Genomic DNA, 17150 nt, shown 5'->3' with positions numbered 1-17150 from the left:
TTTAAAAGTTCTATTTCTCTATGACAAGAGATAAAATCAAAACTCTGTGCCTTTTCTTTGTGCCACTTTCTGTGAGTATTTCTGAAAAGATTCTTGGGTGCCTTTATTTCACCATCCGTGTTCTGTCAGGTAGGATTTGAATCTATCTATCTTAAGTCTGTCAGTTGATTGCTTTGTGATTCTGTGATCTGAAAGCTCTAATGCAGTATTCACTATTTTTAGTTAAAAGTTGCAAAGGTCGTTGCTTTGAGAGAACATTTGGGAATTGCCGCTGTGATGTCGCTTGCGTTGACCTTGGAAACTGCTGTCTGGATTACCAGGAGACATGTATAGAACCAGGTAAATAAAAATATGCAGGGAAAAAGAAGGGGCCGTGGACATTAGTAAAAGATCAGACATAAGTTCTGCATCTTTTAGGTATGGGATTTATCTAACTCACTCGAGATTTTTAAAATTTTGGCTTTTGTATTTCCTTAGAGAAAAAAAATGACAAGTTTTGCCTTATTCAACCCTTTATGGCTAGCCAAACCATGCCTCGTTTTAACGTATGCTGAAAGCCAGTATAATCTAATTTGCACTTAAACTAACGTCAAAAGTCTGCTTGAAATATATGAATATTTTCAATGTGGGCTCATTAAAACAAGAGTTCTTATACATCTTCTTCTTTTTATTGAAGTGTAGAGTTGACACAGAATGTTACATTAGTTTCAGTGTACTTACGTGTCTATTTACACTTCAAAATAAAATAATCAGAATATGGAAATGTTCTCAGTTTGATTTGGATTCTCTACATATGGCTTGCATATTTAATATTTAAATGAGAACGGGTTAGATTCAGATTAAATTTTGAGAACCCTGAAGATGTTTGGAGGAAAAAGCCTGAATTATATGATAATAATGTTTGTCCATGTTTTAAAATGATGAAATTCTGTTCTTTTTAGCAACATAATAGCAATTGTTTCTTGCATGTTTTCTGTCTGTTAGTTCAGCTCGACCACTGCAGTGGCAGGCTCTGTGAAGACCTACGAATTATGAAAGTGTTCATGGTGTCTTGTGGATCCTGCTCCAGAAGAGAGCAAGTCTGGGTCCATGTCAGATGTGTTGAATTGGGACTGTAACGTGTATTTTGTTGTTTGTTTCTAGAACGTATATGGACTTGCAGCAAATTTAGATGTGGTGAAAAAAGGTTGTCCAGAAGCCTTTGCTCCTGTTCCGATGACTGCAGGGACAAGGGCGACTGCTGTATCAACTATAGCGCCGTGTGCCAAGGTCAGCTCTCTACATATCCATCTTGTTCCACGGCGGCTCGCCATCCTCCTCGGTGGTGGTGGGGTTTTGCAGAGGGGTCATTTTTTACACTATGAGTCTTACCTAGGGATCAACTATGTTGGCTGAGAAAATATTTAAAAAAACATTTTACCAAGGGAAGATTCAAACACATCTGAGTAAAGAAAGTACACAGTGAATTTTGTACCCATCCGTCGGGTAAAGAATTACTACTGTCTACGCTCAGCAAATCATGTTCTAGCCATAGTCACTCCCTCTCCTGCTACCGCCCCCTTCATGTTATTTTGACATCAGCTCCATATTTCATGCTGCCTTGTGGAAAGATGTCTTTTGCTGTCCTGGCTGACTTCGGTGTCCCAGGTGCCCTCATAGTGAATGAAGACAGTGTCTGCCACGTGTTAAAAGAATAGATGTGAAATTACAGCTCAGGCTCATAGGATATTATGTAAACTGATGATATGCTGATGTTTTGTCCCAGGGTTCTTTGCAATTGATATGAGAGGAACTATGATATCGAGGATTTAGTACTAGAAGATGTTGTTGGGTGGATAAAAGGAGGCTTGTAGGGGCACCTGGGTTGCTGGCTCAGTGGGTTAAGCCTCTGCCTTCGGCTCAGGTCATGATCTCAAGGTCCTGGAATCGAGCCCCACATTGGGCTCTCTGCTCAGCAAGGAGCCTGTGATCTCTCTCTGTCAAATAAATAAATAAAATCTTAAAAAAAAAAAATGAGGCTTGTAAATTTTGCCTGAAAATATTAACAACTAAAGAGTGAAAAAGATGCCTCTCGGTTCTCGCGAATACAGTAATGTGTTTTAGTCTTACAATTACACATTTTTTTTCTTTCTGATATAAACTAACTCTTACTATGAAAGAGTGTAACTTCCTGTATTTGTTGTATTTTCCTAGAATCATGCCCCATATTATCTATATATCTGTTGACATTTTTGTTTTGGACCCTTTCATAATGTCTCCCAGCATCACAATCATTGGTACTCTTCAGTGTGTTCAACTTGTCTTATTTCTTGAAAATATTTTAGGAGAGAAAAGTTGGGTAGAAGAAACATGTGAGAACATTAATGAGCCAGAGTGTCCAGCAGGGTAAGATGATGTTCTGAAATACTATTTTTCTGAGGTACTATTTCTTTTTCTCTTTCCAAATTGAAAAGATAAAAATAATAACCAGTCCTTGGTTCATTAAATGGTATTTTTAGTCAGGCCTTGTGTTGGGCACCAGTGGTGTAGTTAATTATGGAATGTCTTCCTCTTCCAGAAGCTAACAGAAAAAAGAGAGATTATTGACTATTTAGTCTGTAGTGTTCATGAGCAGTGGGTGGAAATCTTTTGTCTTTCTCCTTAGGAAGGAAGACCCTTTACTTCCATTTGTAGCTTTGAGAGTTAAATCTGTAGCAAATCACTTTACAGTTTTCTTTTAATTGTTTTTATATTTTGGTTCACTTATAAATTAGAGGGATAAGCAATGTATCTGTGAGAGAATGTTGCATAATTTTTATAATTCATTTTGGTTCTTTTTGCCCTTAAAGTATTTTTCACAGTACCTTATGTATGCTAGGCCATCAGAAAAATTTGTGTGCAATTCATGGGAGGGGGGATTTTATGAAGATGTTACATACATTTACCTCTGCTCCAATTGAGATCTCTTAGCTCATATAATTTGAATTATTCATCTTCAGAAATACATTTTTACTTTTTTAAAGTCATCATTTTTTTCCAAACTATTAAAATATTTAAAGCTGTGCTTTAGCTTATTTTTTTTGTTGTATATAATTTATTTTTGCTTTATAGGATGTGTATTCTTTTTTTTTGGATGAGAGAGTACTTTTTTGTTTAAAACAATAGTAGTAGCTGCAGCAAAAACTAAACCCAAACCAAAAATCACAGTAGAAGAGACTTTTTTCAAAGGGACCTCTCTTGTACGTTGTGCTGTCCTTTAAGTCCAAGGTTTATTGGAAAATTTAGATTTAGTGAATTTTGAATCTTTCTTTTCCTTCTACATACTCATGATGAGTTTTCAGTTGTAATATTGATCATTTTAGTGGAAATGTAACTGTTCCTTTCTTTACAATGAGATCGTAATTAGGAACCTGTGTTATGATACTAGAAGTATTTACCTTGTAAATTTTATAATTTACAAAATTTACACTGGCACAATGAGTAGTTTATGTTTTATGTTGAGTGAATACAAATGATTTTATACAGTGATGGACCATTGAGACCCTATGCATCTGATTCTGGAATCTTCTAACTGAGCTATGGTGCAAACATGAGTTAGTGGAAATTACATACCAATTTTTTTTTTCTTTTTCCTTTTGTGTTTGTGTGAGAGAGTAAGCTGAGGAGGAGGTAGAATTGAAAAAAGGCAAGGCAAAGTTAGGCATTTACTGTCAAATTTTAAATTACTCAGTAAACTTTAAGTGGGAAGTTCTTTTATGGTGAGCCTGTGATCCATAACTCTCCTCGTCCACCAGGTATTATTATAAGTTCAGAAGTTCTGAACCATGCCTGTTCTGGTTTGGCTGTATAACAGCTGCCCATAGTTGTTCTCCTTGACTGAGCGCATCACTGTAAATGTTTCTCCTCCTTTGGATTTCCACACCACGTGCATTTTGTGTGTGTGTGTGTTTGTGTTTGCATGTGTGCATGTGCACATACCCTCATTGTTTATTCCTAGCTTTGGTTCATTTCCTTGTTGTTTATTTATTAAAAAGTAATGAATACATTTCAAACGTCTCTACTAAATAGTACTGTCTTTTCAATATAGTAAATTCAAAAACTAAATTTTATATATATAGTTTATGTGATATGAGCTACCATCTAGCAGATTCATATAGAGATGATATCAGAAAGTGATTGTTCAGGAAAAAACTTACTGTAAATAAAAACGGAATTTAGAGAATGCTATTTATTAGCATTCTGCAAACTGGGAAAATATTATTATATTTTAGTAGCATTTGGTCCAGCTTTTGGAATAAGCAGGGACTATGAATGCTAGTGTCCATACAATGGTTCAACATGGTCTGAGTGCTTGAGAAATCCTATTTGATGATATATGTTTATATCATACAGATAATGAAATGTAAAAGCATGTATATTGCATATCATTGTGAAATCTCCTTTATAAGGATGCTTGCTGAACATGTTAGTTTCCTTTAGATCACAGGCTGACCTAAGTGAGAAATCTTCATTGGACCTGTGCCAAGGGAGGAAAAGAACCTTCACTGGATTTGTGTCTTCCATCTGCTTTTTTAAACATTTTTTTTCCCTTTCTCATTATCCAGGTTTGAAATGCCTCCGACCCTCTTATTTTCCTTGGATGGCTTCAGGGCAGAATATTTACACACCTGGGGTGGCCTTCTTCCTGTTATTAGCAAACTAAGTGAGTAACTTCAGAGTTCACTATTGGGAGTGTCACTGTTTCAGTGAGATAGACTAGGGATGCGGGCTTTCTTTGGAAAAATACTGGCAGGATGTGTTTTACCAAACATCCCTATGATGAAGAAGTTGAACCTGATGATAAGGAATTAGTCTCCAATATTATAATTACGTTGAAGCTGCCTTTTAAATACTTCTAAGGTAATACAGTTTATACACACACACACACACACACACACACACACTATAGATACCTGTATGTATGTATGTATGTATGTATGTATTTTTTCTTAGAATTTTGGATTCCTTTTGTGGAAAAATCATTTATTTGATATTTATTACATCTTAAAATGGAATTTTCAAAACTGAAAGTATTCCTGATATGATTCTAGTAGTGTAGAATATTTGCTAGTTATCCTATAGTATCATGTAGCATCCTTCCAATTTCTTTGCCTCATACAAGGCCTTAATTGAATGACTATTCTGTAAGTTATTGATGCAGTAGTAGAGTGGTCTTAATATTAATGCTCAAGTTTTAAATCACATTAAGCCCCAGTTATATGGGTATCACTTGTATCATCACTGCTTATTGAGAAAGGAAAAGAATTGCATATGGGCATAAAAACTGTAGAACTTTGCTCATTCTCAGTGATGAGAAGTTAAGTAGTTACAGTGTAATGTGAGGCTGAAATAGAAGTTAATACAGTGATTTTAGTGTTCTGGAATTCTAAAATATTACTTATTAGCCTTGAGTATATGAGATTAGTTTAAATACGAAAATCACTCTCAGTAATTACACATGTGCATTTATTTTACTTCTTTTATGATGAACCAAAATAATTTTGGGAAACTTTTAAAACATGTCTCTTTTTAATTTCTACCTAGAAGAGATAATTTTTATAAGTAATCATTGACATGAAAAGAAATCTTTAGCAAAAAAGCAGTCATGGTCAAGGAAGGCTCTGTTCTTAGCAGTTAGGCCCACGGGCTTTGAGGCCTGAATCTGGTCCTTTGTGACCCTTAAGGGGTCTCTTTGTTTCCATGGCAGCAAAGATGGCATCCCAGGTTCAGAATTAAGGAGTTGTGGGTACTATATGTGAAGTTTTTAAAGGAACCAGCACACAGTCAGCCTAAGCCCTAGCTTTGGATACTTAGGGGACATACCCTGTAATTCTGCACTGTTTGAAAGGCATTGAGATAGATAGACACTTGCTAATTTGAGGAACATTTTCAGCAGTGATTTATTGAAATGCTAGAATCATTAGTTTTTGTGGTTTTTTTTTCTCAGTAGTAGAGGCTGGAGAAAAGGAGCATGACACCGTGAGTATAACACCAAGGCTAAATCCAGAGCAGTCTGGCTTCTGTGCTTTCTCCAGCATGAAGCCAGAAGATGCCTTTTGTCTTTAGAGTTGTGTTGAGTTTGTCCAGACATAGCTGGTTCTGGATTTTCACACTGGGACACTGTCCCCCTCAGCTGCTGCTTCAGCCTTGTTTTAATTTTGCAGATTTTGGCATCAGTGTAGGGTTTTCTTTTTTTTTTTTTTTTTTTTAACTACCTCATATAACTTAGGTATATGACCACTAAGTAATATCGGACAGAGCTATAGTAGGTGTCATTATTGTACATGCTCCTTCTGGAACTTTATGTTATTGATAACATGGGATAATTCTTTCATTGGCTTAATTATTTTGTTCAATATTTTTTTGAGAAAAATTAACTCTTAACATTGAATTTGATTCTACAATGTTGCTTTATAATTAACTCTAAATTTTTATATGGTTATAAATCCCTCCGGGGTTATTTTTTTAAAGCTGTTTAGACTTATTTGGCAGGAAAGCTAGATGAAGTAAACAGATTGTCAGTTGCACTTAATAACAATCCTTAATTTGTTTCCCTTATAGAAAACTGTGGAACATACGCCAAAAACATGAGACCAGTATATCCAACAAAAACTTTTCCCAATCACTACAGCATTGTCACGGTAAGCTCCAAGTTCCAACTTTTGTATGTTCACAGAAGAGAGGTGTAAAAGTTGCATTTTTTGAACCAATAATTAGACATCAGATCACTTGTTTTCCAATATGTGATTAAGCGAGGAAACCTAGTCTTTGCCACTAATTGTGTTAATTTGGGGAAGGTCACTTTACCTTCTGGTCTCAGGTTTTCCATCTTGAAAAGAAGTGACTAAAGACTCTTCTTGGTTTCCTTTCAGTTTAAGATTCTCCAATTTTTGTGTCTTGTTTCTTCTTATGGTTTTGTAGCTTGCTCTATTTGTACAAATTTGTCCTACATTTATGGGTTCTCAACTTGTCTTTTTGATCACCTTGATATATAAGTTTAAGCAATCCAGTTTGCCTGACTCTTCATAGGATTGCAGCCCTGTTTTTGTTTCAAAGTTTCCCAGTTTAATTGGAGTCCAGAAAAATAGTCAAATTCATTAGGCATTATGGTTGAAGCCCGGAAATTAATTCTTTAGCCTGTATTAATACAAGTGTATGCTCAGACTCAACTAAATGTTTGTTCCACAGAAATGCTTTACTCAGCAATGCAAAAGGAAAATAGGACACTTTTTTTTAAAACTTGGGGAGGCTGTAGGAGTGCCTGGATGGCTCAGTTGGTTAAGCATTTGACTCTTGATTTTGGCCCAGGTCGTGATCTCAGGGTTATGAAATCCGGGTCACGTTGGGCGCGGCTCCGCGTGGAGTCTGCCTGCCCCTCTCCCTCTGCTCCTCCCCCGCCACTTGCACACTGTCTTTCTCAAATAAATAAATACATAAAAATAAAATCTTTTTAAAAAATTGGGGAGGCTGCCTATTTATATAGCTCCTCATCCATACCATTCCTAACTTAATTTCTCCTGTTACATAATTTAAAACGCAAATACTATATTATAAAATCTTGAGTGGTTGGTTGTGTTTTGACAGTCACGTTGTTTTGTTCTTCTCTCCTTAAACTACGTTAAGTTTCTTGCAGCTTCAGTTACCTGTTTTCTCTTCGATGCTTTCATTCTTGAACTTTATTTCATGTTAAAAAACTGACAGCTTGAGGGTGGTTGGGTTATGGACAATGGGGAGGTATGTGCTATGGTAAGTGCTGTGAAGTGTGTAAACCTGGCGATTCATAGACCTGTACCCCTGGGGCTAATAATACATTATATGTCAATAAAAAATAAAAAATGAAAAAAAAAACCCTCACAAGTTGCATAAATCCTGTTTTTCTATTTTTTAGGGGCTTTATCCAGAATCCCATGGCATAATTGACAATAAAATATATGATCCCAAAATTAACGCTTTCTTTGCACTTAAAAGTAAGGAGAAATTTAATCCTGCCTGGTACAAAGGAGAACCAGTGAGTTGTTTGTTTGTTTTAGCTACTAAAATAGTTTGTTTTTTAAATTATTCTCATCTCTTTCAATCAGAGTAAAACAACAGGTTCCCTGGAGCTTTTAATAACTTATGTCATTGATCCTGTCTGTGGCCATCCTTTTGTACATGAAAGGGAATGCTGATAATCCTAAATCTTGTATCATTGTGCAGTGGGTGTAGTTTTATTTCATAGCCAGGTTGGGGAAATTCTGAACTTTTTTTCTTTTCTGCTTAATTCTACCTTCTTGTACTAGTAGTTTGTAGCCGTAGTCTGGGGGCCATATTTTGATCCATACAAAACTGTTGCTGAAGGAGGTAAACTCTGACTTCATTTGTATATGCTGAGAAGATTCTTTCTGGCCATAATTTGTATGTGTTCTTTGTATTTTTAAAAAACCGTCACAAAAATTCTGTGGGGTCTTTTTGGATAGTCTCAATATTCCTCTTAGAAGGAAAAAAAAAAGCATGATGTTTAATTTGCAGGGTATAAATTCATATTTTAGTGCTGATATTTGAAACTATGTGAATTTGGGCAAATTATTCTTTCAGTGGCTCAGTTTTCTTATATTTATACTGTAGATGATACTGTTATCTACCTCAGGGGGTTATTGTGAGGATTAACCACATTAATAATTGGGATGCTTCTGGGGATACTATTTAGAATTGTAATTGGCAGGAGGTGCTTAATATGTGTTAGTCACATAATAAAAATGTCAACAAATAAAACACATGTGTGTTTGGGAATATTTTTTTCTTGCAAGGGGAGCCTGTTAAAATCAAAGGCTAGGGCTCTGAAAGTTGCAGAGGTTTCCAGCTGATGGCGTCTATATTTTTTAGGTTAAGTGCTCTCTATTTCGTTTCATGTTGCTGCTGTCCAGTGTCCTATTGATTATTCTGTAGTCTCACTGCTGAAGCTCCTTCACTTCAGAAATCCTGTAGCACTTGGGGAAAATGATGTCCCATGAACACATACTTGCCTAACAGATGCACAGTTGTATAGTTTTCTGACTTGGGTTCACTCTCTTCCCCAGATTTGGCTCACCACGAAATATCAAGGCCTGAGAAGTGGCACCTTTTTTTGGCCAGGATCAGATGTGAAAATTAATGGAATTCTCCCAGACATCTATAAAATATATAATGGGTATGTATACATGCACTTTTTTCAGAACAGCTCATTTGTTCTAAATCTCAGCTTCTCCTTTTTATCAAGTGCTAAGTTCTAGCATTTCTGTGATATGTTGGCTGAAACATGAGAACAGTCAGAATAAGAACTCTATCTCAGTTACCTTTTAGATGGAGGGTATGTAAGTTTTAGATAGATGGATGGACAGCAAAACTAGGCTGAGTTTTTTTTAGAGGTTTTCTAAGAAGTGCTGGTGCATGTTGGAGTTTGCATTCAGATCCTTGGGCAGGAATAAAATAGGAAGTTGTGGTGACTGTGGCTTTTTAAGAATCATGAACAAGTGAGCTGTCCAAGAGGTACGCTTTATAGAATGTATCGACACACAGGTCATTCACCTGGTAGCAATTGCTCTTCTCAGATACAGGAATAACATCCTTGAGTAGATACAAGAAGCAAATATTTATTTATTTATTTGTTTGTTTTTCCCCTAAAAAATTAACTTATTTGAGAGAGAGAGAATGTGTGAGCCTCTCCAATTAAAAAAAAAAAAAATGTGAAGCATTTCTATAGAACAGAGTTTGTTTTAGTTGAGTCTGAGCATAGCTTATATTAAGACGGGCTAAGGAATTAATTTGTGTAATTATGTGTAAAGCTTAACCTTTGTTCCTTTATTGAGTTTTCAAATAAAACTTCTGCATTGCTTCAAACACAGTTAATGCATGGGATTGTTTTAGTCTTTCAGTGCTATTTTGCATAAGAAAATCACTGGTATTTTAAACTCAACAATTGTCACAGATTGTTTCATTTTGCTTGTTCTTAATTTTAGCTCAGTACCTTTTGAAGAAAGGATTTTAACTATTCTTAAGTGGTTGCAGCTTCCTAAAGATGAAAGGTATGTAGAGGCCTAATTTTCTATGGGAAATACTCCTTTGTTTTATAGAAATTACACAATATTTTAAAATGAGCTGCAAGAAGACATTGCACTTGTCTCTGGCATTTTGTATCCAAATAAACTCTTTTTATGGAGCATTTTGAAGAACTCCAAACCTGTAAATAATTTCTCAGCAAGTTTAGAAATGTTATCCCAGTGTTATAGACTTTTTATTTTTTATTATTTATTTTTTTAGAAGATTTTTAAAATTTATTTGACAGAGAGAGATCACAAGGAGAGAGAGAGACAGGAAGGGGGGGGGAGCAGGCTCCCTGCTGAGCAGAGAGCCCAGTTCGGGACTCGAGCCCAGGACCCTGAGATCATGACCTGAGCTGAAGGCAGAGGCTTAACCCACTGAGCCACCCAGGCGCCGTGTTGTAGACTCACTATCAATTGTTAAGTTATTTTTTCCGTTCTGTTTTACAATGTGTTTATAAAATATTACATTTTGATGCTGTTTGATTTAGACCACACTTTTACACTCTGTATTTAGAAGAACCAGATTCTTCAGGTCATTCATATGGACCGGTCAGCAGTGAAGTAAGTATCATTTTATCAGTGATTGCTTCTAACTAAACCTTGCTTTGAAGCAGGTTTCTAGACCAGTCTCTAAGATTCCATGATTCTGGAATGAGTAGTAAACACAATTTTACTAAACCAGAGGATGACTTTTCATAAAAATAATGGTAGGGAGAATTTGTCTCGTCTGTACTTTCGACAGTGCCAACTCAAACTGAGGGTAAATCCCATATTCTCAATTCCAAAGCCTTTATCCACTCCGTTTCTCCCTACATCAACCTAAAAAGTAAGGGGTCTTTGGAAATGTTATAAATGGGAAAAACTCTAATTTTCTATTTATAATAAGAGAATTAGTCAGATGCCACAAGAAGCTTCCGGTGACCTCTCTACCCTAGGAGATATATCACTAATCTCTGAGCTCATGTTCACAACAGAGCCTGTGCATCAAAAAATGGGAAATTTTGTCAAAACTATAGAGAATTTGAAATTACTGTGGTTTTATTGAGCAGTTACTAGGAAGCTAGAGATGGGGAAACAGCTCATGGACTAAGGTTGTCAGTGTATTTGACCTGACACTCTTGAAGGAGCTTAGCTCACTCCTGGCTATGTTGTAATCTGTATAGAGCTTTAAAAGAGCAAATACTGCTTTCAGTGTTTGTGTGGCCATATGATTTTTGTATCTTGGAGCAGAGGAAGCATTAAAACAGAAAATGATTTGAGCTTCTTTCTTCGTATCTCTAAGCCGACTTTCCTTATGATGTATATTTTATCTGTGACCAGAAGTCTGAAAAGAAACAGGAAGTAAGGATCTGTGAGTATTGTTAGTCACAAGGAAAGGAGAATCAGTGTAGCCAGTCCCTAATCTCAGACTCTTTGTTATCTTTTTCCCCCATGTGACTCTAGGAGATGAAAGACTAGGAATAGCTAGAATTTTACCCCCAAGCTAAATTGTTGGTGAGCCTCAAGGACTCTTTAGTTCAGAGTTTAGAGCAGAGCCCATCTTCATGTGTCAGTTGCGAGCTCTGGTTTTGAGAGTGCTACTTGCTCTAAATTCTTGCTTCAGCAACAGCAGGAGGGAAGAATATAAGCTCATCTTTCTCACTTGAGTTTAAAACACTTGCTTAATCCATCTTCTCCTGATTTCCCTTTCCCCGGGTTTACTCCAAATGTGCCCCCTTAGAGCATAGGTTCTTTTGGGGGCCATCTTGTCAGCTAAAAGAGCGTGAAGAGAGGGGGAAGTTGACCCTCAACCTAGGGCTGTATTTACTCTCCAGATCTTTCCATCAAAATCCATCTGTAGTAGCTCCAATGTAGTTAGTAATTCCATGTGTCCTTGCTTTGCTTCTGTCCTTCAACTAAGCACAAATGGTCCTTAGACGTGGGGTAAGGAAGACGCATGGCGGACAACGCAACCACATTATCATCAGTGAAGGGGAAAGCTTCTTGTCGGTGTTATGTCGGTTTGACAATTGGCCAGATGCTAGTGTAATTTTTATTCATTCACTAAGGGAACTTAGTGTCCTGTCCAGGTCAGTTTGGCTACAAATAAGTCTAAGGATCATTTTGTAATTGTCTGATTATCAGATCATAGGAATTGTAACGTTAGTGCCGCCTTTTCTAATTTCACTGAAGATTTGCCAAAGTACTACTTTTTCTGATTCATCTGCATTCAAGATTGAGCCCATTGCTTTTTATATTATAGTTACCAATGTGTAACCTCTTTTAAATTCTAATGGCACATTGGAACCCACTTTATTTAAATACTTAAAAAAATCCAATTTGATTTGTATTTCCCTGATGCCGAGTGATATGGAGCCAAACCATAAGTGACTCTTAATCTCACAAAACAAACTGAGGGTTGCTGGGGGGAGGGGGTTTGGGAGAAAGGGGTGGGATTATGGACACTGGGGAGGGTATGTGCTTTGGTGAGTGCTGTGAAGTGTGTAAACCTGGTGATTCACAGACCTGTACCCCTGGGGATAAAAATATATGTTTATAAAAAATAAAAAATTAATAAAAAAAAAAGAAAAATTTACAATAAAAAAAGATCCAATTTGAATTACTTGGGTAGCTTTAAGCAAATGAAAGACCGCATTGAGGGAGCTTGTTTCATATTACAGTGAAATTAATTGACCATAGAGACAAGACAGATTTGATGCACAACAGAAAACACATGTAGAACTGCCAAGAATTTTCCTCAGGTGGTTTTGCAAGGAGAGCAGAAAAGCAGGTTAAGCAAGTTGCTAAAACCATTTGCTCTTCTGTGTCCTTGCAATAAAACATATTCAATATCCATAGAGTTTGTAAGGAAATAATGAGTTGTTTTCCTCCTAATTTTAAAAATCAAATACAATATAAGAACTGTAAAAAGCATTTCATGAAGAATTTTAACATCTTTGACAGGTTAGACAATCAGATCCCCTGGTGTCATTCCTAATATTTATAACTGAGCATGTGTGGGATTTGCACCCCCCCCCCCCACTATTTTTTTGGCCCTTCTTCTGTTAACGGGCATTGCCTTACCTGCCCTGGCTTAGCCTAATGTAAATCAGTTCATCATAATAGTTGCATCCACTGAACTTTCCCTGTATTAACAGAGATAGTTTTATGTAGAAATAACCATTAGTATGGAATCCATCACATGAACTCCCTTCCCTTTCGTAGGTCATTAGAGTCTTGCAGAGGGTTGACAACATGGTTGGCATGCTGATGGATGGTCTGAAAGAGCTGAACTTACATCGATGCCTGAACCTTATCCTTGTTTCAGATCACGGTAATCTGACTTTGCATCATTTACCCTTCAGGTTAAATGGTGCTCCCAAAAAAGTTTACTTGATTAGTTATTGTGACCTTATTTCTTCTGATTGTTACAGTTAAATTTTTTATGTAGTTTTTTGTGGAAATTTTTTAGGAAAAAATTATATTAGACATAAAGTACAGGTAAAACACAGAATTCACAGAAACCTAAGAGCCTATCAATAACAGTGCAACCATCTCCTGATTTGGGGAAGGTTTACACCGGGAATTTTAGATAGCTAAAAAAAAAAAGTAATATTAAATTTTGATAAATCTAGTCTAATAGTTCTAGATTTAACTTGAACACATTATTATGTGCTTTTCTTATTTTCTTTAGCATGAAAAATCTGATTTTAGAAGGAGTATAAATTCTAGCACTATGTTAATTTCATTTTTTCTTACTATGACCTTTAGAACATGTTTGTGTAACAGCCTTAGGAGTACAGAAGCAATGAGTGCATAAGAAAATAGAAAACAATTTTCTTTTTGTTTTTGCTTGTTGTTATTGTTTGCTTCAGAAAGAATTCCTAAAAGCTATTTCTAGAAATGATTGTAAGAAGTTCTGTTCCGAAGAAGCTACAGTTCTGGAATGAGACTGAGAATTTTATGCTACCATTCATATTCTAGGTGATCTGGGGAAAATGAGTAGGCATTTCTCTTCAGTTTGAAACTGTGATATTCTTCCTCATAAAAAAGATACTATAATACATAAATAAGAAATATTAAACTAATTGTGGATGAAGGAAGGGAAAAAGGTTTTTTTTGGGGGGGGGAGTGAAGTGGTATATATGGCTGAAATTCTGTGACTTACCTATTAGATATTTAACTAATGTGAGCACTCAGCACATAGTTAGTGAATTAAATTCTGGAAGTGAAAGAAATTCTCTTCTACATGTAAAATTCCTTATTAAAGTTCTAACATGTTTGAGAATTTTTTTCTCCCAGGCATGGAACAAGGCAGTTGCAAGAAATATGTGTATCTGAATAAATATTTGGGAGATGTTAAAGATATTAAAATTGTATATGGACCTGCAGCTCGATTGAGACCCTCTGATGTCCCAGATAAGTACTTTTCATGTAAGTATATTTGGTTGCTAACATTGAATATGATTACATTCAGAATACATACCTCTAAATTATTCTATCTCTACACTAAAGTGCAATGGTTAAACTTAATTTCCTTTTCATGATTAATTCTCCAGTGCAGATCTTCTGCACCCAGAAAGATTTTATAAAGGCACTGGTTGTGAAGACACAGGTCTAACCACTTATCTTTGCTATTCATTGCTAAGCATATTATCTGATGAGCTTAGTACAATTTTATGTTATAGTGTGTGTTTTACTTGTGTTAGGTTTGAGATTACTTATACTAAAAAAAAAAAAAAACCTGAAAAGTTCGGCTACATGTATTCAAGTTTAATTAATGACATTCCATTAAAATAGCTTAGAGATGTTGGAATAATATTCTATTATGAGGAGGAATGTTGGCACTTCTGTAGTTCTTAAAATTCTATAAACAACTGGTTTCTGTCCTCAGAAATGACTTTCCTTGACCATTCCAAAACACAGTAAGAATGTGTTTTGTAAACAGAAAAGAAGAAATTTCACATTCTTTCTTGACTACATGTGGAACCCCAACTGCCAGGAAATTTTCTAAAAATATTAATTCTTTTGCAAGTGAGGTCCATTTCCTAACTGTTTCCACCTCTGTTATTGCCTACTTTCTGATTGCTGTCTTTGGTAACTTTCAGATACCACCAGCAAGTCTTATTTATCTTTCTGTGACAGTTAACTTTGAAACAGAAAGAGAAAAAAGCTTGTGTGACATTTATTGGAACTGGTTAGGTTTGGGCACTGAATGTTGTATGTTTCCATAGAACTATTGAATATTCATGGGGAGAAATAGAGTTTATTTCAGGAAAGTGTTCATGCAGATATTAAACAGTAGGTTAACATAGTGACACTCAGCGTAGACTCTATACATGCCTTGTAAGTTTTAATTCGTATTTTGTTTTAATTTATAAAAGTAGTATACGGTTGTTACAAAGCCTGATATAAGAACTGTACAGGTGGGGTCAGTGCCCAGAACTATTTAGGATGGGATGGCTAAGCTTTGATGACACCTTTACCTCATTAGGCCTCTATCTTCCAAATTAAAGCAAAATACTATATCTGTATTTATTTACCAATATACAGACATAAGATGTATATACAATACATGTTCTTTTATCTGAATAATTTTCTCAAACTTACATAAAGTACAGCTAGAAGAATCTTTGGAAAGCTACACACTTATTGATTTGTAGTCCAGAGTACACTACATTTGTGGTCTTGCTATGCAAATTCAGTTTCAAAACAAGTCTGTTTGCCCTCTTTTCTAAGGTCCTCCATGTCCTTTTTATTTGAAAATTCTGGAATTATCAAATATCAAAATATGTAAAGTAAAAAGTAGCAGTTTCCCTAAACCTCTGTTATTCACAACTGATTTCCTCTTTCTAGAGATAAACGTTGCTAGGCTTGGAATAGGTCTTCCCAGATATCTGGTATGCTTATGTAAGACGTGTTTGTTTTTTAATTTTTATACCAGGCCATCATACTAGATCTAGATGCATGGATAGATAGATGGATGGTCAGATGGATGACACACATATGGATGAACAGATGGATGGATAGATACTTCGTAACTTGCCTTTTCATTTAATAGTATGACACAATTTCACAGGCATGGAGTGGTTCCTAACAATCTCTCTCATTCTTGCCAATAACTAATACATAATGATTTCAATAAGCTGCTTGAAACTTGTTTTGGTATTGAAGAATAGAGTTTGAGTCTGACTTCAGCATTTTTGTTTCATTTTTAATTGTAGCATACCATCAACAATTAATTATTATCTTTGCCCCCCTTCAGTTGATTATGAAGACCTTGCCAGAAATCTTTCTGTGAGTATCTTTATGTTTTCATGATCTAGTTATTGTTAGTTTTGTTTAAGATATATTTAGAAAAGAGGTTCAGTATCTGTTCTTGGGATTTTAGCATTAGAATTTTTGAGTATGTAGGCCAGAATTTAGATGCACTGTTGTTTTTAAAGATCTTTAAGGACATGTCCCAGTAAGCTGGCATTGAAAGTTTTTAAGGGGAAGGCTGGTGGCTCAGAGGGTTAAACGTGTGCTTTCTGCTCAGGTCATGATCTCAGAGTCCTGGGATTGAGCCCATGTCAGCCTCCCTGCTCTCCAGGGAATCTGTTCCTTCCTTTCCCTTGGCCCTTCCCCCCTCACTCTCTCCCACTTTCTCAAATAAATAAATCTATCTTCCAAAAAAGGTTTTTAAGAATTCATTTATTGTCATGGTTTAATTTTTGTGCAGGTAAAGAAGTAATTGGAAAAAAACAGAAGAAAAAAATTTATAGCTATATCCCCATAGATACTGTTAGCATTATTAAATATTTCCTACCAGTCTTTTTTATGTCCACTTAAAAAATAAGTTTTATCTTGGTGATGAATTATCTATGGTGATAAATTATCTATAGTGCATTTTTTTTTTTACTTGATTCGTTTTAAGCGTTAAAGAAAATTCTTAACATTGTAGTTATAAGTGTTTGAAAAGAATATCATCAGCGGTAAATCATATAAAATTGAGTGACATAGTCTAAGAGTTTAGGGTTTTTATGCATCAGATCTAATTTCCTGTAAAAAATGTGAGTATTGAATTGTTGGGAATGGTCAGCTGGTACGTTGTAT

General features: G+C 35.7%; 1 protein-coding gene across 1 annotated transcript in view; it reads left to right on the top strand.

Moving 5' to 3' along the window:
* The window catches only part of ENPP1 (ectonucleotide pyrophosphatase/phosphodiesterase 1), a 73091-nt gene that overhangs the window by 36167 nt on the left and 19774 nt on the right, over positions 1-17150 (top strand). Inside the window, exons 3-14 of the mRNA XM_082730392.1 lie at positions 223-339; positions 1144-1269; positions 2325-2385; positions 4584-4681; positions 6580-6659; positions 7907-8026; positions 9075-9184; positions 9993-10058; positions 10565-10637; positions 13281-13389; positions 14358-14489; positions 16321-16352. Of these exons, the coding sequence (XP_082586518.1) occupies positions 223-339; positions 1144-1269; positions 2325-2385; positions 4584-4681; positions 6580-6659; positions 7907-8026; positions 9075-9184; positions 9993-10058; positions 10565-10637; positions 13281-13389; positions 14358-14489; positions 16321-16352 (1124 nt within the window). The remainder of the gene's footprint in view (positions 1-222; positions 340-1143; positions 1270-2324; positions 2386-4583; positions 4682-6579; positions 6660-7906; positions 8027-9074; positions 9185-9992; positions 10059-10564; positions 10638-13280; positions 13390-14357; positions 14490-16320; positions 16353-17150) is intronic.

This window comes from Mustela nivalis (assembly GCF_964662115.1).
Source record: "Mustela nivalis genome assembly, chromosome: 5".
In the NCBI taxonomy this organism is placed as follows: Eukaryota; Metazoa; Chordata; class Mammalia; order Carnivora; family Mustelidae; genus Mustela; species Mustela nivalis.
The sequence above is the reverse complement of the archived record's forward strand: the minus strand, read 5'-3'. Positions and strand labels throughout refer to the sequence as shown.